The sequence below is a fragment of the Diceros bicornis genome, unplaced genomic scaffold (assembly GCF_020826845.1).
Source record: "Diceros bicornis minor isolate mBicDic1 unplaced genomic scaffold, mDicBic1.mat.cur scaffold_67_ctg1, whole genome shotgun sequence".
NCBI lineage: Eukaryota > Metazoa > Chordata > Mammalia > Perissodactyla > Rhinocerotidae > Diceros > Diceros bicornis.
Genome location: NW_026691553.1, coordinates 2,794,909 through 2,815,639, shown reverse-complemented (window position 1 = coordinate 2,815,639; position 20,731 = coordinate 2,794,909). Strand labels below are relative to the sequence as shown.

The following is a 20,731-nucleotide window of genomic DNA, read 5'->3' as shown; positions in this document are numbered from 1 at the left end:
CGGAGCCCCGGCACGAGCGGGCAGGGCCCTGCAGCCTGGGCCTCTGCTGCCCCAGGTCTGAAGTCTCTCCCTTCTCTCCCTCAGGTTTGGCCCAGAAAAAGGCGGCCCCGACGGAGGTGAGTGTCCCCTGGCCCCCACCCTGACCCACCTCCTCCCAGAAGATGATGGGGGGATGTCCAGGCCGCAGGGCAGTGGGGAGCCAGCGAGGGCTGTGGAGCAGGGGCGGCACCGCCTGTTTCCTGGGGAGAGCCTGCCCCCTGGTGGCCCCTGGGCAGAACAGGCGGGGGCCAGGCTGAGCCGCAGGGCAGGTGGGGGCATTGGGGGGGCTGCCTGGAGCCCCGAGGGCGGGCAGCGTGGGTCGGGCGGGTCTGACCCACGGGAGCCCTTTGCATGTTGGCGGGTGCGCAGCGGGCGGCTCTTCAGTGTCAGGACGGCAGAGCCCCGGGGGCACCCGGCTCCTGTCTGCTCGGCCTGCTCTCGAGCCCCACGCCCTTCCCCCAGCCTCCCCTGCACGCTCGCCGCGGCTGGTGGCTCCCACGCGGGTCTGCTGGGATGGCCTGTGTCACACCCGCCACCGCTGTGCCGTTAGCCGGGCCTGCTCCCCGGCCCCCGGGGCCTTGTCCCTCGAGGAGGAGACGTTGTTCCAGCCCAGGGGGTCTCACCCGGGGGGTCCTGCCCCCAGGGGATGCCGGGGACGTCTGGGGACGTCTGTGATTGTCACACTGGGGGAGCTCCTGCATCAAGTGGGTGGGGCCAGGGATGCTGCTCTGCCCCCACAGCGCCCAGGATGGGCCCCCACAGTGATGGCCTGGCCCCGATGTCCACAGGGCGGGGGGGACCCTGAAATGAGGGCTGTGCTCCCCACGGGCAGGTGGGCCGCAGCCGCCTGTCTTCCGCCTTCCTCGAGGAGCCGGAGTCCTGTCTGGGGTGGGCCCCTCTGGATGTGGGTGCTGCCCCGCAGGGGAGGCCCGGGCGCCCCAGAGCCCGCCTGCACCAGCCCCAGGCTCTGGCTGGGCACGGTGACTGAGCCCCTCTCTGGCTGGGGTTTCCAGAGCCTTCCGGCCCTGGTGTGGCGCCTCCCGCTGACGTGCCGCCTCCTGCCCCCTCTCCTCCAGGCCCCGCTGGTGACCGGACAGCCGGGCCCCGGCCACGGCAAGAAGCTCGGCCACCGCGGTGTGGATGCGTCCGGCGAGACCACCTACAAGAAGGTCCTCCTCTGCCCTGAGCCGCTGGGGGCGAGTGGGGGGGCGCCCAGCGGTTTCGGGGGCCCATCTGCCCCCCGATGGGGTCCACTGAAGGTCGGGCGTGGACCGTGGTCACGTGGTGGAGGCAGACGCTCTAGTTACGGGCTCTCCGTGCAGGACTCGGTCCCTGCGGCCGGTCATCCCCGTGGGCAGCCAGGCGACCCACTCCAGGAGGGGCCTCTAGCGCCCTAGAGAGAGGGGCGACTGCAGCCCCTCCCCTCCCCTCCCTAGGGAAGCGGGGCTGAGCTGAGGCGGTGACAGGGCACCCTGAGGCCAGCGCAGTGGCAGGGAGCCCAGGCCCCCCGCTGGCGGCCCGCCCGGCCTCGGATGCTCCTTCCTGGTCTGACAGCTCTGCTGCGAGGTGGGGTACACGTGAGAGTCAGCCCTCTGAAGTGTGCGGTTGGATGGTTACTAGTGTGTTCACAGGGTTGTGCAGCCATCACCACGGTTTAATTCCAGAACATTCCACCTCCCCAAAAAGCAACCCCTCCCCAGCCCCTGACAACCATGAACCCACTCTCTGTGGATCTGCCTGTTCTGGACATTTCACATCAATGGACTCACACACCGTGTGGCCTTCTGTGTCTGGTTCTCTCACTGAGCATCGTGTGTTCAGGGTCCATCCACGGTGTGGCTGTGTCAGGGCCTCACTCCTCTTCATGGCTGCGTCATACTCCAGTGGGTGGGTGGACACGTGTGGATCCATCATCCGCTAACGGGCACTTTAGTTGTCTCCACCTTTGGCGACTGTGAATCCTGCTGTGTGCATGTTCGTGTACAAGCTTTTGTGTGGACACATGTTTTGATTTCTCTTGGGCACACACCTAGGAGTGGATGTGTGGGTCAGAGGGAAACTCCATGTTTAACCATCTGAGGACCCTCTAGACTGTTTCTACAGCAGCTGCACCATTTCGTTCCCAGCAGCCATCATGGGGGTTCCATTTTCTCCCCGGCCTCGCCGACACTTGTCATGTCTGTCTTTCCGATCATTTCCATCCTCGTGGCTGTGAGGCGTCTCTCTGGTTTTGATTTGCGTTTTCCGGGTGACTGCTGGTGTCGAGCACCTTCTCCCATGCTCGCTGGCCGTCTGTGTGTCTCCCTGGGGAACGTGTGTCCAGTTGTGGCCTCTGGAAGGAGCTGATCACCGAGGGCAGAACCGGCCCTCCCGGGGGGTCCCGGAGGAGAGGCCGGGGACCCGGGGGCCTATGCACACAGCCCCAGGAGGGCCAGTGCTGTCATCCTGTCTGTAGGTGGGGAAACCGAGGCACGGAGAGCCTGTATCACTCGCCCATCGTGACAGTGCGATCACCTAGAAAGCAGGTAGAAGAACCTGGGTCTGTGGAAGTGAAGTTAGGGTGTCACTCTATAAATTGTGCCTCCTCCTCCCCCCAAAAGGAACCCTAGAGCCCTGCCGAGTTGGGCAGCTTTGAGATGTTGGAACCTTCTAGAACCTTGATGAAAACAGGCCTGGGGCCACACCAGGTGGTGTTGGAGTCTCAGCCTGGCCACCTGCTTGCCGCGAGGTCCTGCAGGCTGAGTGACGAGCGGAGGCCAGCGGGGCTGTGACAGGTGCTGGACAGGCACCCCGCAGCCAGGCGGCGGCGGTGGGAGCCAGGTCGAGCTGCGGGCTGGATGTCCACCACTGTCCGCCCTGTGCCAGGGGCTTCTCCTTCTGCCTCCCCCTGGGGGCCGACGGGTGGGGCGGGGGTCCGCCCAGGGGTCCTGATGCGGCTGGGTTTCCCGCAGACCACGTCTTCCACCCTGAAGGGGGCCATCCAGCTGGGCATTGGCTACACCGTGGGCAACCTGAGCTCCAAGCCGGAGCGCGATGTGCTCATGCAGGACTTCTACGTCGTGGAGAGCATCTTCTTCCCCAGGTGGGCCCGGGGCCCTGCCCGCAGAGCAGCCCCGACGCCTTTGACAGCTCGCCCCACAGACACACTGTCAGGATACCAGAGAGCCTTGTCTGCTCCCTGAGCTCCCTTCTCTGCTGAAAATCACTCGGGGCCTCAGACCCTGTATCAGTCAGGATGTTAGTTTGGTAGTGGATCAGAGGGACGCAATATAAAAGTGGTTTAAAAAAACAGAGAAAGAAAAGATAGAAGTTTGTTTTTCTCTCTCACACAGAAAACTAATGGACAATCCGTGGTCAGGTGGCTCCACAATGTTGGGGTCCCGGGTTGTCTCTGGTTTCTCTGCCATCCTCGATATGCAGGATGGCTGCCCGAGCTCCTGCCATCATGCCTACATTCCAACAGCAGGAAGGAGGAGGAGAAAGGGAGTACATGCTCCTTTCCTTTAAGGGCACAGCCAGGAAATGACACTCAGCGTTTCTGGTCCACTCACAGCTCATTGGCTGAGTGCAGTCATGGTCTGGCTGCAGGGGAGCCTGGGCAGTGTGGTCTTATTCTGGGCGGCCATGTGCCCGGCTGACACTGCAGCCTCCGTTGCTAATGAAGGAAGAGAGAGTGGATGCTGGCGGGCAGCCCGAGACTGGCCGTGACCCCTTTGTCCCGTCGGGAGCCCCGTGTGGGTGGGCTGTTTTGGGAAGCCTTGGCGCTCGGCAGCTGGGCGCACCGTCATGGGCCTGGGGCGGGGGAGCCATCGGGGTCGTGGGGAGCGGGGAGGGCGCCCGCAGAGCCGCCGTCCCTCACCGGCGTGCCCTCCCTCCGCAGTGAAGGCAGCAACCTCACGCCCGCCCACCACTTCCAGGACTTCCGCTTCAAGACCTACGCGCCCGTCGCCTTCCGCTACTTCCGGGAGCTCTTTGGGATCCGGCCTGACGACTACTTGGTGAGTGCGCCGGTCGGCCGCTGCCGCGTGACAGGTCACCGCGGGCGTAGCGGCTGAGAACACCGCCCGGCTGTCACCGCGCGGGCCCCTGGGTCGGGAGTCGGGCTGCGGCTGAGTGGGTTCCTGGCGCAGGTGGTGGGCGAGGGGTGGGCTGCGGTCTCACGTGAGGCTGGACCGGGGCCGGGCCGCTCCCGCGCTCACGTCCCTGGAGGACGCGGTCTCTTGCTGGCTGTCGGCCGGGCTGTTCCTTCCAGGCCGGGGGAGAGCCTGCCAGCAGGGCCACTGTGTCCCGCAAGCTCGTCACGGAAGGGACTGTCCCGTCACCCGGGCCACGTTTGTGGTTAGAAGCGCTTCACAGGTCACATGTAATCGATAGATCTGGATGTGACGGTCCCACCGTCTGCCGTCCTGGGGTCCTGCTGGCTCCCCGTGTGGTTGGGGGTCCTAGACTGTAGGCTCCAAGTCCCCCTTCTTGCTCGGCGGGAAGCCTGTGCCCTCGGCCGGGGCCGCGTCTGCATCCCTCCGGAGAGAACCGGTGTTCGCTCCAGCCAGGGTGTGGGTGACCCCAGGTTCTCAGCTCTGTTCGGTGCCCAGAAGTCACGGCGCCCCCTGCCAAGGCCACGCCTGGGCCTCGGACCGTGGCGTCCGTGTCGCACCGTCCAGCGCGTGGCTGTCCCCCTCCTGCCCCATCGAAGCCCCGGGCAGACGTCCTCTTTGGTCCCACAGGCCCCGCAGAGCAGGGACGAGGGTTGTGCGCAGCCCGGTGGTTTTGCGGTGGAAGCGGCCCCTGGTCCCCAGGTTCCAGGCCGTCGTGTTCCCCCGACGGTGTGTGTACAGTCGCAGGAAGACGGCCTCAGCGTCCGTCAGTGGGGAGTGGACAGATGAGATGTGCGTCCATGGAGTGGGCACGCGGGGACGGCTGGGGTCTCGTCTCGAACCTGATGAGAGCAAGTGCGGGGACCCCAGGGGTCTGGGGCGACCCCATGGTGTCTGGACAGCTGGCCCCGCCTTGGTGACCTTCACCCTTCGTCGTCTCTGCTCGTCCCGAGGGGGACAGTTCCCATTGGTCCCCAGGGCGAGTGGGCAGCAGCCCTTTGGTCTCCGACACAGGCCGCGGGGCCGGACGTGGACCCCGTCCGGGGACCCCACGGCCCCCTTCCCGCTGTCTGTCGGGGGGCGTTGGCGTAGGCCGCCGGGCGCTCTGGCTTACCAAAAACTCGTTGGAAGGTTCTGGGGCATTCCTGCGTGGGAGGGGGCAGAGGCGCAGACCTGGGCACGGGAGGGGGCCGCAGACAGGGCCTTGGGGAGCCCGGGGGCCGCACTGAGGAAATGGGGTGCCCAGACACTGTGAGCCGCAGAACAGAGCCCAGCCGGGCTGCTGCCGGCTCTCCGAATCCAGGGTGGGCACCCGTGCCCTGTCCCTGTGGGGTCTGCCTCTCCTGCGGCCACGTGGCCACAACGTGCTGTTGTCACGTCCGCGTCTGCCTGTCTGTCTCCCTCCTCTCTGGTCGCTCGTTCCAGCCCCTGTCTCAGCTGGGGTACGGTTAAGCCAAGTGGCCTTAAGCTAGTGGCCTCACGTCCCCGTGCCTCAGTTTCCCCTTCTGTAAAGAGTACAAACCCTCACAGGCTGACCGAACGAGGCCCCGTGAAACCGAGAGGCCCTCACGCAGCGTGGCGGGGGTAGGGGGGGCTCAGGCACGGCAGGATCAGGCGCCCGGATGGCGTCACCAGCCCCCACTTCTCGGCTCTGCTCCCTCGGGGCTCCTCTCTCTCCAGCGGGGCCCCTGTGGGCCACAGTCACGGCCCGGCCCCTGGCCCCCCCTCGTCATGGGAAAGTGCCCCCCGGCACCAGCCTGGGCCTGAGTTACGAGGGGCTCCTTCCCACTGCCGTCGGTGAGACCCCTGGGCCGTCCTGCCGCGAAGTGTCATTTAACTTCGGCTCAGGACGGCAGTGCGTGAGGAGGGAGATGGGGGCCCGTTCCTGAATCGGGGCGCTTGTGTGCAGACTCGGGCCACAGGCAGCCCCCCCGGGCTCTGGCGGAGAAGGGGGCACCCCAGGAGTCGTGTGCCGTGACCCCGTCCTGGCTCGGAAATCCCTGCGTGTCGCCCGCCTCCCTCTCGAGTCGCTCAATCCCCACCACGCCGTTCCCGGAAGACAGCTGCTGTTAACCATTTGGTTCCAGAACTTTCTCTGCTTCTAGATTTATTTGTACAAAGCTGAGCACACACCTTCTGCTGTGTTCTTTTTTTTTTTTTTTTAAAGATTTTATTTATTTATTTATTTTTCCCCAAAGCCCCAGTAGATAGTTGTGTGTCACAGCTGCACATCTTTCTAGTTGCTGCACGTGGGACGCGGCCTCAGCATGGCCAGAGAAGCGGTGCGTTGGTGCGCGCCCAGGATCCGAACCCGGGCCGCCAGCAGCAGAGTGCACGCGCTTAACCGCCAAGCCACGGGGCCGGCCCTCTGCTGTGTTCTTCACTGAGAACATCCCTCCTCTTAGCAGCTTGGATTTGCTGTTGTTTGTGCCTGTTGGGGGGACGTTTAGGCTGTTTGCGGTCTCCCTGTTCGAGGTGACCAATGGTGGCCGTGGGCTCTGCGGGGCCGGGGCTGCCTGCCTGGCGGCCCAGAAGGGTCCCTCTGTGCCCTGCCCTGCTGTCCGTCTCCGGGAGAGGGAGACGGCAGTGGGGGGAGCTGGGCGTGGGCCCGTTTCTGTGGATATTTGTGGCTCGTGGCTGTGGGCGAGCGGGGATGGACGGATGGCTGTGTTGGCGACGGCTGCAGCTTGGACCGTCTTGCCTTCTGCTGACACCCCGAGCCAGGCCCCCACCACCAGGTGCCCCAGGCAGCCTCCCAGCCTCGCCCCACAGTCCAGAGGACGCCTCTTAAGGCACAGATGGCATGGCGTCCCTCCCTGGTGCAAACCTCCTCGTGGCGTGTCCTTAGCCTGGCCCACGGGCCTCTGTGATGTGACCTCCACCTTTCCTGAGCTCAGTGGCCGGCCTGTTCCCCCCTCGCTCAGTCCCCTCCAGCCGCCCCGGCCTCCTCCCTGTCCTCCAGCCAGGCACGCCCCTGCCCCAGGGCCTTTGCACGGACCCTTCACATTCCTTTGCCTGGGTGTCAGCTCCTCAGAGGGCATGTCCTTCCCTGGTCTCTGTCACTGTGGCCGCCTCCTTCACGCCCTGCCCTTTGACCCTTTCCTTCGCATCCTCCATCACACCTGACACGCTGTGTGTTTCCCTTTGGCCTCAACTAGAAGGTCAGCCGCGCGACCAGGGATCCAGCCCGTTCTGTTGCTGCTGTGTCCCCAGTGCCCGGAACGGGCCAGGGCTGTCCAGGTGCCCGGGCCCATGGCGGGCAGGACTGACTGGGTCCCCCCACGGCTCCTGGGAAGTGCCTGAAGCGTCCGTGCGGGTCACTCGGGTGGCAGCACTTGGGGGTTGTTAGCCAGCGTAACCGGCCCCCTCCGTGGGTGGGGGCAATCACACCGCTGGTTCAGGCCCCCCCGTGGCCAAGGTCAGGTGCCCGCAGACCAGGGGGTGCGTGCGAACAAGCCTGGGTGTCAGGTGGCACCAGGGATGTGTCAGGGCTGTTGGCCAAGGACCCAGGAGGGCTCCCGTCCTCCCTTGGCCCGCCCTGTGGTGTCCTGGAGAAGTAACACGGGAGCGGAGGCGGCGGGGAGCGTGACAGTGATTATCCGTATCAGTCAGCACAGGCCAGGTTATGCCGCGTGACAAACATCCCCGGTGTCGAGCGGCTTAAAACAATGGCTTGGTTTTGCTCACACTTTGCGTCCACCGGGGGCTGGATGTCACTGTCACCAGGGACCCAGGCTGACAGAGTCGCTCCCTGCACAGTGTTGCCAGTCTCCTGGCAGAGGGAGCATTCTGGATGGTCTCACAGCAGCATTTAAATTCTCCAGCCTGGAGATGACCCGTCCATTCTGCTCACTGGCCTGCTCACTGCTCACTGCTTGTCACACGGCCCCACCCAGCCCCAAAGAGGCTGGCAGTGCACGGCCTGGAAGACGCAGAGCTGGGATCCAGGGCTGGCAGTTGACGGGCTCTGAGGATCCCTGGGAGTGGACTCTAGCCTGTGAGCATGGCTTCTAGTGCCTTGTGGACAGAGGATAGCTTTTGGCTCAGGAGACTGGACGTCCGGGGCCGCTCTGGCTTCAGGCATAGCTGGATCCAGGAGCTGAGCCAAGGGCAACAGAGTTCTATATGTGCCTCTGTTTTTCTCTGCGGGTTGGAGAGATGGCCCCTGGGGGCCTGTGCTCCCAGCTCTGCCTCCTGGCATCCACGGTCTCATCATTTTTTTTTTTCTTTTTTTTTTGTGAGGAAGATCAGCCCTGAGCTAACATCCGTGCTAATCCTCCTCTTTTTGCTGAGGAAGACTGGCTCTGAGCTAACATCTATTGCCAATCCTCCTCCTTTTTTTTCCCCGAAGCCCCAGTAGAGAGTTGTATGTCATAATTGCACATCCTTCTAGTTGCTGTATGTGGGACGCGGCCTCAGCATGGCCGGAGAAGCGGTGCATTGGTGCGCGCCCAGGATCTGAACCTGGGCCGCCAGTAGCGGAGTGCGCGCACTTAACCACTAAGCCACGGGGCCGGCCCCACGGTCTCATCATTGAAGGGTCCAGTTCAGCCCTGCTCAGGACACGTTTCTGAGCCAGTCGCTGTGTTGGGGAACGCAGTCCTCCATGTGGCCGGGCCTGTAGCTTCTTGAGTCCTGCCAGCCTGGGAGGCCATGAGCTCCACTCCCCTGGGGCACAGGTGGGGCCCCTCCTGCCCGAGGTCACCGGCTGGTCGGCACCAGGGCGCGGCAGATGCAGGTGCTGTTGTCCCGTGGTCAGCGCTGTCACGGGCGTCCGGGCAGCAGCCGTGTCACACGTTCTTCCCCTTCAAGAAGGTGCCTGTGGTCCCTGGAGGGGTCACGCTTCTGACGGGGGCCTGCCCACCCACAGCCCCCTGACGACAGGGGCAGGCTCCGGAATCCTCACGGCACCATGACCTGCCAGGCCTGTTCATTCAGCAGATGTGTGCTCAGCGTTCACCCTGCGGGGGCCTGACGCTCGGCCCCCTGTGGCCTCGTCCACGTATACCAGTGGTACTCAGTTAGAATTTGGGGGTGCAAGGGACAGAAAGCTTGACCCAAACAGCCTTAACCCCAAAAGGTATCCCATTGGCTTGTGAGCTGAAGAGGCCCAGGGAGAGTGGCCTGCAGGCCTCGGTTTTCACTCATTTCCTTAACAAACTGAGCACCTACTGTGTGCTGAGCATTGTCATAGCTGCCGGGGACCCCTCAGTGAACAAAGTCATGTAAAAATCCCTGCCTCCATGGAACTTACCGTCTAATGGCGGGAGGGAACGTGTGGGATAATGGGCAGCAAACATGGAGGTGAAACAGATGTCATTGGGAAGAGCCAGGGCCTGGGCTGTGCCAGGAGCCGGAGTGCGGGCTGCCCATCAGGTGTGCGGCTTTCATCTCTCTTTCTCATCTTGGTGCATGGCTTCCATCCCGAAGGTCACCTCATGGTCCAAGGTGGCTACTGGGGTTCCAGCCATCACATCAGCATTCCAGATGGGAAATAGGTGGGAAGGAGAAGGGCACAAACAGAAGGTGCACCAGCTTCTGTCACGTAGTTAGGGAGCCTTACCCCAAGTCCCACTCAGCAGCTTCTGCTTACAGCTCCCTGGCCAGAGCAGACTGTCGTGGCCATGCCTAGCTGCAAGGGAGGCTGGGAAGTGAGTCTTGGCCAGGCGCGTCGGCGCCCTGCTGCCACAGGAGAGGGAGTACACCACGGTAGACCAGCACTCAAGCTGCGGGGTTAGCCTGGGTTCGAATCCTTGCTGTGTGGCCTCAGGCAAGTCAGACCCCCTCTCTGAGCCGCAGTTTCCTCCTCTGTAAAACGGAGCTGTCAGTGAGCAGTTCCGGGTTGTCCCCTGGCTCCTGGGCCTCTGGGGGTCGGTGAGCTGCCCATCCACTGACCACGCCCCCCTTCCAGTACTCGCTGTGCAACGAGCCACTGATTGAGCTGTCCAACCCCGGCGCCAGCGGCTCCCTCTTCTACGTCACCAGCGACGACGAGTTCATCATCAAGACGGTGATGCACAAGGAGGCCGAGTTCCTACAGAAGCTGCTGCCCGGCTACTACATGGTAGGGAGCGTGGCTTTCCAGAAGGTTCCGTGGGGTCGGGGGGGCACTGCCCCAGGCTTCCCTCCAGCCGCATCCCGCCTCCCAAACCTCACGCCCTCCTCCCCTGCCTCCGGCCCGCGCAGCAATTCCGCTCTGCCCCAGCCCCTTTGCCTAACGCAGGAGCCAGCAGCTCCAGGGCTTGGCTGACGGGGCCCGAGTCCCCAGGGCAGCACCACCATGACGAGCCTCCCTGGGTCACTGTGCCCCACCCTCTGGTCCCCCTCAGGCGGCCCCCCACATGAGGCGAGCGGGAATTACACTCTGGGCCCTGCAGGCCACCCCGGGCTGTGTGGGGGCCCCGGTTCCGCCTGACTCCCCAGCCCCCGCCCTACCGCTGCCCCCAAGTCGCAGGTCCCAGAGTGGTGGCTCGTGAGCCGCGTGTCTCCGCGGCCGTGACTCAGGCGCCAGGGAGGAGGGGCCGGGCCACCAGCTGGCTCCTCACGAAGGACCGGCTGCTGGGGACACTCCCCCTTCTGCGTGTGACTCAGCCCCGAGAGGGCACATCGGGCCTGGGCAGTGGTGGTGGGGGCAGCAGGAGCCTCAGGCGTCCGTCCCCCAGCCGGGGGTCCCCATGCGCAGACGGGGTGGGCTCCCCGAGTGCTGCCCACTGTCCAGAGCCGACCTGGCGGGCGTGGGGACGGCCCCCGGGCCCTGTGCAGGCGTGACCCGCCTCCCCTGGGCGTCCTTCATCTGCTGCAGAGGGTGCCTGGGTGGGGTCCCGGCTCCCCAGATCGGGGAGGGGGGGGGCGCGGCAGACTCTCCGTGAAGAGCCCGGTAGTGTTTTCAGCTTTGTGAGCCGCCAGCCTGTCTACACCGCTCGGCTCTGCCGGTGTGGCGGGAAAGCCGTGTAGACAGTGCGTGAGTGGGCGGGCGTGGCCGGGTAGCAGCAAAACCTCATTTACTGACGCAGAAGAGTGAATTTGGTGTAATTTTCACGTGTCACAAAATGCTACTGTTCTTTTTGGTGTTTTTCAACTTTTTAACGTAAAGCTGCCCTTAGCTGGCGGCTGTATGAGAACGCTGCCCTGGATCTGGCCCTGGGCCGGAGTTTGCTGACCCCCCACCCTCCACCCTGGGTGCGCCTGGAGGCCGTGCCCCCTGTGTGCCCCTGGGTGTGACCTGGCTGGGCGCTGGCCCGGCCCCCTGGGAGCGTCCCTCGGGGTCTGTATTGGGAGGCGGGCTCTCACTGGGCCAGGCCCCAGTCCGGGGACGGAGAATTAAACAGGCCGGTGTGACCCGTGTGAAGTCGGGGTGCTGGGGGCGCAGAGTCAGGGGCAGCCCGGGAGCGAGGTGGTCAGGGAGGGCTTCCTGAGGAGGTGGCTGCAGAGACCTGCGGGCGGGAAGGCCCCCTGAGGTAGGAGCAGCTCTGCCGCGCTGCCCCCCCGACCGGGCGCTCGCCACCCCCCCCCCAGAACCTCAACCAGAACCCGCGGACGCTGCTGCCCAAGTTCTACGGGCTGTACTGTGTGCAGTCGGGGGGCAAGAACATCCGCGTGGTGGTGATGAACAACGTGCTGCCGCGTGTCGTCAAGATGCACCTCAAGTTCGACCTCAAGGGCTCCACCTACAAGCGGCGGGCCAGCAAGAAAGAGAAGGAGAAGAGCATCCCCACTTACAAGGACCTGGACTTCATCCAGGACATGCCCGAGGGGCTCCTGCTCGATGCCGACACCTTCTCCGCTCTCGTCAAGACTCTGCAGCGGGACTGCCTGGTGAGGCCGCGCCCCGACCCCACCCACCGCAGAGGAGGAGCCCAGGGTCGGAGAGGCCCCCTTGCCTGGGGCCGAGCGCGGGTGGTTAAGGGTCCCTCGCCTCTTGAGCCTCAGTTTTCCCATCTGTGAAATGGGGGTGCAGCGTGGTCCCTCCAGAGATGAGGCCCGGCAAAGGGCTCCGTACCTGAGGCCGCCAGCCTGGCAGGACCCGGGCTGGGTTCCCTGCTCTGTGCCCCGGCCCCTCAGCCTGCCACCCCCAGCTCCAGACCCCTCTGCAAACTTGACACCGACTCCCAACACACCACCCGACGTCTCGGCTCCTGGCGTCCTGGAGCCCGTGTCCCTGTGCCTGGGCCCGCCTGGGGCGGGGGCTGAGGATGGGCGTGTGACCCTGACCGCCCCGCCCTTCAGGTGCTGGAGAGCTTCAAGATCATGGACTACAGCCTGCTGCTGGGTGTGCACAACCTCGACCAGCAGGAGCGCGAGCGGCAGGCCGAGGGCGCGCACAGCACCGCCGACGAGAAGCGGCCGCTGGGCCAGAAGGCGCTCTACTCCACGGCCATGGAGTCCATCCAGGGCGGGGCTGCGCGCGGCGAGGCCATCGACACGGACGACACGTAGGTGGCGCGGGCTGGCCGGGGCCGCTGGCGAGGGGCGAGATGGACGCCTGTCTGTGGCGGGTCCTGGTCTGTGGATGGAGCCACAGCGCCCGCCCCCAGGCCCCGGGAGGGTCAGATGGACAGACGCACGGCCGCGGCATTGCGGTCAGTCAGTGGATGAGGCCACTGGCCGTCCAGGCGGGAAGCGCAGGTGCCCCTCCCTCCCGCGGGCCCACCGTACGGGGCAGACCTAGAAACGCTGACAGACGGCACCAGAGGAGGGGGGACGGCGGGGCCCAGGGAGACCTTGTAGACCAGCACACCCAGCCCAGGACCCACCGCGGGTAGCTGCCCCAAGATGAAGGCGCCTGTGACAGTGACGAGGCCACAGGGTTCAGAGGGGAGCGGGTCCCCGGCCGCACCCGCTCAGCTGGTGCCCTGGTCCTGCCCCGGGGGCTCGGGGTCTGTTCGGGGGACAGACGCGTGGGGTGTCCCCTCAGCTCTGCGGACATGGGGCCGGCTCACTCTCTGTGGGGCCGTCCTGGGCGCTGCGCGGGGTTGAGCAGTATCCCTGGCCCCACCACTCGATGCCAGGAGCACCCCCAGTGTGACAGCCACAGACGTCCCCAGACGTTGCCCAGTGTCCCCTGGGGGCGGAGTCACCCCCGGGTGGGAGCTGCTGCTGTAGACAGGTGTCAGGATTGTCCCCTGCTCACCGTGCACTGACCACGCAGGGAGCCTGCTGGACCCTCCATGTCCGTTACCCTGTTCAGTCCTCACAGGGCCATGGAGGAGGGTGGCCCCCATCGTCAGCTGGGGAGACGGAGGCTCAGAGGTGGGGTGGCCGTCTGGGTGTGCAGGCGGCTGGTGGGGCTGAGGCTTGAGCCCGGTCCGGCCCCCGCCCTAGGCCACCAGTTGCAGGGGACAGAGGAGGAGCAGGCCCAGGACCCCATCTGGGGCGGGAGGGGCATCATGTGCAAAGGCCCCGAGCAGCCGGCCGCATTCTCAGACTGTCTTGGCGTTCGTAGGGTCCACTCGGGGCCCGGCGGGGGACGGCAGGGCGCGCAGGTGAGCTCAGCGTGCCCGGAGTGCCGTGAGCAGAGCCTCGGGGCCTGGGGTCCGGTGGCTTCAGGACAGCGGCTGGATCGTGTGTCCTCACTAACCGCGTGGGCTGGCACAGGCGGGCCTGGGGCCGAGGGAGGCGAGGAACTCCCCAGGCTGCACCTGAGAGCCCTTGGGGCCCGCCTGGGTGTGTGTGTGCACGCGTGTGTGCATGTGTATGTGTTCATGTGAGTGTGCTGTGTGTGCATGCACGTGTGTGCGCCTGTGTGAACCTGGGTCTCAGAGCCGGGACCTCTCTGCAGCCTCTGGCCGCCAGCATTGACCTTGGGAGGCGGCATCTGCCCAGGACAGGACAGCTCCCGGCCGGGACCCCTCCGCCGGGCCAGCCAAGCTGCCGCCTGTGGGGCGTGTGGGGGTTCCGGACCCCAGGCCCCCTCGGGCTGCTCCTCCCTCCAGCCCTGTCTCCCCGAGTCCCACGCCAGTCCCGCAGCCCCAGGAGCAGGCCCAGGCCGCCTGCAGCCCCTGCCCCTCTCTCCCCAGGATGGGCGGGATTCCCGCCGTGAACGGCCGCGGGGAGCGCCTGCTGCTGCACATCGGCATCATCGACATCCTGCAGTCCTACAGGTGGGCCCCCCCAGCCCCAGCCCCCAGCCCTACAGGTGGGCCCCCCCCGCCCCCACGTCCTGCTCCCAGACCGCAGTCCTACAGGTGGGGCCCCCCCCCACCTCTTGCTCCCAAACCGCAGTCCTACAGGTGGGCCCCCCCCGCCCCCAGACCCCAGTCCTACAGGTGGGCCCCCCCCGCCCCCAGACCACAGTCCTACAGGTGGGCCCCCCCACCCCCAGACCCCAGCCCTACAGGTGGCCCCCCCCACCCCCACCTCCTGCTCCCAGACCGCAGCCCTACAGGTGGGCCCCCCCGCCCCCAGACCCCAGTCCTACAGGTGGGCCCCCCCCCCGCCCCCACCTCCTGCTCCCAGACCGCAGCCCTACAGGTGGGCCCCCCCGCCCCCAGACCCCAGTCCTACAGGTGGGCCCCCCCGCCCCCAGTCCTACAGGTGGGCCCCCCCCGCCCCCACCTCCTGCTCCCAGACCGCAGTCCTACAGGTGGGGCCCCCCCCGCCCCCAGACTGCAGTCCTACGGGTGGGCCCCCCCGCCCCCAAACTGCAGTCCTACGGGTGGGCCCCCTCCCACCCCCCGACCGCTTGCCCATGGGAGCAGCTCGCTGGCTGCTTTTAAGGCTTTCTCAGCCTTCTGGAAGGCTCCTGCTGGCCGCTCTCCTCCCGAGCCCCAAAGGGAGGCGTTTGGTCCCTAATCTGGTGGTTCGAGGTTCATCCCAGGGACACGGAGACAGATCACGGCCGGCCTGAGGCCCGGGGGTGGGGGGAGGAGGGGTCGCCAGCCTTGTCTGTTGAGCACCTACTGTGTGCAGTTGTTGGCTGTGAGGCGTGACGTCTCTGGAAATTTCCTGCGATGCGCAGAAAGATGCTCACGGTCTCGAGCCTGGACACGAGCGTGGCAAAGCCCAAAGGGCCAGAGACCCGAGCCCAACCCGTAGATTAAAACCGGGGCGACAGGCACCCTGGGTCCATGTCTGGTCCTTCGTGAGCCTTCAGTGACGAGCAGTTGTCGATCGTTGCCGGTTTCTTACTGAGAGAGTGACCTGTGCTGGTTACACATGATCGAGACACGACAGGGCGGCTGTGGACGTGGCAGCCCCCGTGTCCCGTGCACACCCCACCCCCCAGGAAACCTCGTCACCCGGTGGGCGTTGGCGGATTTCTTCTTTGCGTGTCTCGTTTCAATGTAAAAACCAGCTGCTGCCCATCAGACTGCTGACACTTCGCGGGCTTTCCCCACCTGAGGGTGGACCTGTCTCCTGCAGGCGTCTCCCTCCTGTTTGGAGTGAGATAGGCAGCTTTCAAAGTGGCAGGCCAGGGTTTCTGCAGAGTTCCCGGGTGGGGCGAGGGGCTGGGCCGGCACGTGGTAGGTAGCCACGAGCTCTTTCTGGGGCAGGGGCATCGTGAGGGGTGTGTGCCAAGGGGAGGATCCTTCCCTCCTGTCGACTCCGGGGGCCAGGAAGGCTGCCTGGAGGAGGCGACGTTCTCCCGAGCCCAGTGTGGTGCGGGGACCACGACGCAGGGCACTGACTCCAGCAGAGAGGAGCCAGGAGCGGAGAGAGGAAGCGTGGGCTCCGGAGGGGCTGGCTGTCTGTCTTCCTCCCCCAGAGCTGTGGTGGTGGGGCCGCCAGCAGGCGGGGAGGGGAGGGGACGGGGGCGCACGGGAAGAGGGGAGGTGGCCTCTGGCTGACGCAGCAGGTGACCTCAGTTCCTCTAGACCAGGGCTCCTCCCACTTGATGCCAGGAGCACCCGCAGTTGTGACACAGATGTCCTGAGACGTGCCCAGTGTCCCCCGGGGCAGGATGGCCCCACAGAGACCTCTGGACCCAGGCTGACGTTCTGGGTGTTCTCTCCGCAGGTTCATCAAGAAGCTGGAGCACACCTGGAAGGCTCTCGTCCACGATGGGGTGAGTCCTTCACTCATTCACTCGTTCATTCATTCCATCCGTCAGCCCATAAACCTCATGACCGTCCCCCTGGGCCGGGCACAGGTGATAGAGCCAAGGGACGTGTGCCCCCTTCCTGGAGTCGGTGTCCAGTGGAGGCAGGCCCGTGACGGGGCAGTCCCAGGCCAAGGGGTCAGGGCCGTGATGGGGGAGCACAGGCAGCCGGGGGAGCACAGGCAGCCAGAGGAGCCCCAACGAGGGGGTCCCAGCCGTGGGTGAGGGTAGAAGGGCTTCCTGGAGGAGGGGCCCCCCAAGCTGAGTTGGAAGGATTCTTGAGGGTAGCCTGACCGGAAGGGTCAGGGACCAGCCAGGCAAAGAACATTCTGGAAACGCACCATGTGGAGGAGGTCTCGGGCACCGGCCACACCCGGGGGCAGCACCATGCAGCTCTGACCCCAACTACTCATAGGGGTGTGGCCGGACTTCTCAGTTGTTTGAGAAAAGCCTGAAATGTGCTTTGTCCTGTGGGCGCTGCCACCGCGTGAACAGTGGCCGTGGGTTGTTTCTTTACGTAAGAGACCAGGAGGGCCAACCGCCGGGGCCCGAGGCGGCCCTGCACCCTTGTTCACTGCACTGACAGCCGGCTCGGGCTGCGGGTGGATGCCGCTCCTCCCGAGGCCCCTCCAGACCAGTTCTTACTACAGTGCTGGGGGCTGTCTGTGCCCGCAGGCTGTAAACGCAGGATCCCACAGTCCCCCACGCTCCTCAAGGGGGCCTCAGGGGTCCCAGCGGAGCTTCCGGGATGTGCAGTGAGAAGGTCCGGGTGGCGGCCGGCCCTCTCCTGGTGTCATAAACTCACAGCAGACAGGAGAGTTGTCAAGTCCTGATGAGGCCGCCGTGACCCCCAAGATAGGATTTGGGTCAGCCAGGGGGTCCCCAGATGTTGATAAAGTCACTCTCCTGGTGTGAACGATCTGGGGTAGGCAGGTGGCCCTGGGGTGGGGGCCAGGTTCTCCCTGTGTTGCCGCTTAACCCTGGGCGTTGTCCTCCCCCTGGCCCGGGGAGGCAGCCCCCACATCGCGCTGCAGGCTGAAGACGGGCAGAGGAACTGGGGGCGCCCCTCTCTCCAAGGGCAGAAGGACTCTCTTGCTGTCTTGGCTCCCAGGCCTCTGGCCAGAGCGGGGTCATGTGGCCATGCCTCCACGCAGGGGAGGATGGGAAGTGTAGTTTCCGTTCTGGAGGCCATGTGTCCTGATGGGTTCTGTTATGTTACAGCAGGGGGGACACTGGGCCATGTCTGGGGACATCTCTGACTGTCACACTGGGGGCGCTCATGCCATCAAGTGGGTGGGGGCCAGGGAGGCTGTTCAACCCCCCACAGTGCCCAGAACCGCCCCCCACAGAGTATGACCCACGGGCGGTGGGCGGGGGAGACTGTGCCTTAGAAAGTGAGGAGAGGGCCCGCCCTGTGGCTTAGCGGTTAAGCGCGCGCTCCGCTGCTGGCGGCCCGGGTTCGGATCCCGGGTGCACACCGACGCACCGCTTCTCCGGCCATGCTGAGGCCGTGTCCCACATACAGCAGCTGGAAGGATGTGCAGCTATGACATACAACTATCTACTGGGGCTTTGGGGAAAAAAAGGAGGAGGATTGGCAATAGATGTTAGCTCAGAGCCGGTCTTCCTCAGCAAAAAGAGGAGGATTGGCACGGATGTTAGCTCAGGGCTGATCTTCCTCACAAAAAAAAAAAAAAAAAGGTGAGGAGACTAGATCCCAGGAAACCGCAAGGAGCGTCTACCTTAGGGCCCCAGCATTTAGCGAGCACCGACTGTGTGCTGAGCTCCTGCCTTACGTAAATCCTGTCCTTGCATCCTGTGAGCGTAACTGTCTCCTGTCTCCTGTCTCCCTGTGGCACAAATAAGGGACAGAAGCTCGGAGAGGGGCAGTGTGCTGCCCAGGGCCACCCTGAGGGTGGGTGCTGGGACAGTCGGTCTGCGTGGCCCCAGGAACACCAGCTTCCGTTTGCCACAGCTGCTCAGCTCTGCCCTGGGGATGCGCACGGCCAAGGGCCAATAAAACCACTCAGAGCAGAGGGCGGCCGTGCTCTGCTGATTGCTGCTTCAGAGAATTCCTCTGGTTTCTTTGTTTTGATATTTACGTGTTCACTTCTTTGAATAGTTTTTTTTTCACGTGGTCCAAAAAATTGAAAATACGGATGGGTTTATAATGAAAAAATCTCCCTCCCACCCCCTCCCTGTCGCCGTCTCTGATCCCTGGGTCCCCTCCGGGAAGCCCCGTGCCGGGGACCCATCTGCCCCTCCACACAGGAGGTAGCCCTCCTGGCAGCGGTGTGTCCTGGGCTCCCTGCGGGGCACGGGGGCTCCTGGCGGGGCGACAGGCTCACGCCCCTTCTTGCCCCGGCCCCACTTCTCTTCCCAGGACACGGTCTCCGTCCACCGGCCCAGCTTCTACGCCGAGCGCTTCTTCAAGTTCATGAGCAACACAGTCTTCCGGAAGAACTCCTGTGAGTTGCCCGGGCCTTTGGGTGGGAGGGACTCGGGGGGTGTGGGATGGGCAGCGAGAGCGGGGTAAATCCGGGGCTCCCCACCTTGCTTCTTGGTCACCTCAGGCCTCTGTCCAGAGAACAGGGTGGTCAAGGCGGCCACCCCACTGGCACAGCACGGGGCCTGGCACCCGCTGTCTGAATTGAGTCCTGGCTCTGTGACCTCGAGCCAGTGACGCCCCTCTCCGTGCCTCAGTTTCCCCTTCTGCACAGAGCTGTGAGGGTGGCATGTGTTCACGCTCGGCAGGGGGGCCTGGCCCAGCACGACGCTCAGTGGGGCTGCCCACAGCCTCTCGCCATCGCCAAGGAAGCACGGCCTCGGTGGGCACCGAGGCGGCCAGGCGTCGTCGGGGAGGGCACAGGGCGCACAGTGTCGGCTCTGCCCCGTGGGCGGCCTCGGGGGCCCCGTGTCTGTGCTCGGCCTCAAGTCCTGGACCCCGGTGCACACCTGGGCCGTGATACCAGTGCTGCCTGAAGAGTCTTTGTCCCCATGTGTCTGCGTCTGTCCTCCCTGCCCCTAAAAGGCAGGGTGCTTATCAGCCTCGTCACTCTGTGTTCTCAGCATCCAGCCCGGGGCCCGCACACAGTGGGTGCTCACTAAGTGTCTGTGGGCGCAGCGATGGCCTTGGTGTGTGCCATACTCTCCGGGCCTCGCAACCCATGGGCTCCCCCGGAGCCGGCTCATAATGCCAATGCCACTCCACCCTCCGTGACACCCCGCCAGTAGCTAGACCGACCTGGTGGGAATATTCATCCTGTGGAAATTGGCAAACTCGGCAAATCCAGCGTGTGTCTCTGGAGAGCTGGTTGTTAACCTTTGCCAGCACACTCCTTCCTGGAACCTTCTCTGGGTGTCGTTCCCACTGAGGTCAGGGGAGTGTGCCGGCTTCCGGGGACCACATGGCTGTGCACAAGGCAAACTGAGCGCCTACTGCGTGCCGGGAGCTGTGCAGGCCCTCCTGGGGGCAGAGTTCACAGAGCGGGAGAACACGGGGCCAGGCCTGGTGCGGAGGGTCTGGGGTTCACCTGCCTTGCCGGACCCTGTGATGACGATGCCAGGGCCCAGAGAGGCTGTGCCCGTTCCCCAGGCCACACAGCCTGAATGGGAGCCAGGCCCTGGGTGCTAAGCCCGCACTCCCCAAGGCCTCTGCAGCCTTGTCTGAAAGTGGGGGCCACGGCGGGGTGGCTGCGACAAAGGGGGTGAGGCTCCAAAGCGCTCAGTAAATGGTGGTGGTGGCTGCTGCTGCTGTTTCAGGGGGGCCCAGGTGGGGCTGCTGGGTCCCCGGGGCTGCTCCATATCCGTCGGTGGGCAGGACGCCGGTGTCCCCCAAGGCCGAGCCAGGTGGGAAGCAGGGCAGGGCTGTGTCCACCGAGAGCTGAGCGTCGCGTCTTGTCCGGGCTGAGGGGCGGTGGAGGCAGGGCCGCGGGTGTGGGCCTCGCCTCGTGGGCATGGACTAGGCCTTTGTGCAGTGGGGCAACCGGGCCGGTGGGCTCTGCTCGGTGTTGCCGCGCCACCCACACGCCAACCACCCTCCTCCGCAGCCCTGAAGTCGTCGCCGTCCAAGAAGGGCCGCGGTGCCTTGCTGGCCGTCAAGCCCCTGGGGCCCACGGCCGCCTTCTCGGCCAGCCAGATCCCCAGCGAGCGGGAGGACGCGCAGTATGACCTGCGGGGAGCCCACAGCTACCCCACGCTGGAGGATGGAGGTGAGCGGGCACCCGCGACTGGGAGCATCGTGACAGGAGAAGGGGGCAGGGGGAAGGCGCCGTCCTGGGGGCTGAGGAGGGAGGCCGCGGGGAGCAACAGCGGCAGCTCCGTGCCAGGAAGGGTACAGTCAGCCCCCCAGTCCAAGAGCTGCAGCCACCCCGGAGTGGGATGGGGAGCAGCTGGGACTGGGCCCCGGGAAGAGGGCAGGGAGAGCTGAGCATAGAAGGCGCCACCCAGGGAGGTGACAGCTCGTCACGTCACCACAGGTGTGCAGAGACCCAGAGAGAGAAGCACTTGATGGGGTTGGGCCTGATGTTCTGGAAGGTCCCTCCCAGCTCCTGGGGTCACA

General features: G+C 65.2%; 1 protein-coding gene across 5 annotated transcripts in view; it reads left to right on the top strand.

Annotated features, from left to right (window-relative positions):
- The window catches only part of PIP5K1C (phosphatidylinositol-4-phosphate 5-kinase type 1 gamma), a 57,710-nt gene that overhangs the window by 25,443 nt on the left and 11,536 nt on the right, over nt 1-20,731 (top strand). For all 5 annotated transcript variants that reach the window (XM_058537563.1, XM_058537562.1, XM_058537561.1 and 2 more), the window contains exons 2-12: nt 85-116; nt 1,116-1,208; nt 2,991-3,121; nt 3,920-4,037; nt 10,045-10,197; nt 11,649-11,948; nt 12,360-12,565; nt 14,150-14,233; nt 16,089-16,137; nt 18,554-18,638; nt 20,220-20,381. In XM_058537563.1, the coding sequence (XP_058393546.1) occupies nt 85-116; nt 1,116-1,208; nt 2,991-3,121; nt 3,920-4,037; nt 10,045-10,197; nt 11,649-11,948; nt 12,360-12,565; nt 14,150-14,233; nt 16,089-16,137; nt 18,554-18,638; nt 20,220-20,381 (1,413 nt within the window). The remainder of the gene's footprint in view (nt 1-84; nt 117-1,115; nt 1,209-2,990; nt 3,122-3,919; nt 4,038-10,044; nt 10,198-11,648; nt 11,949-12,359; nt 12,566-14,149; nt 14,234-16,088; nt 16,138-18,553; nt 18,639-20,219; nt 20,382-20,731) is intronic.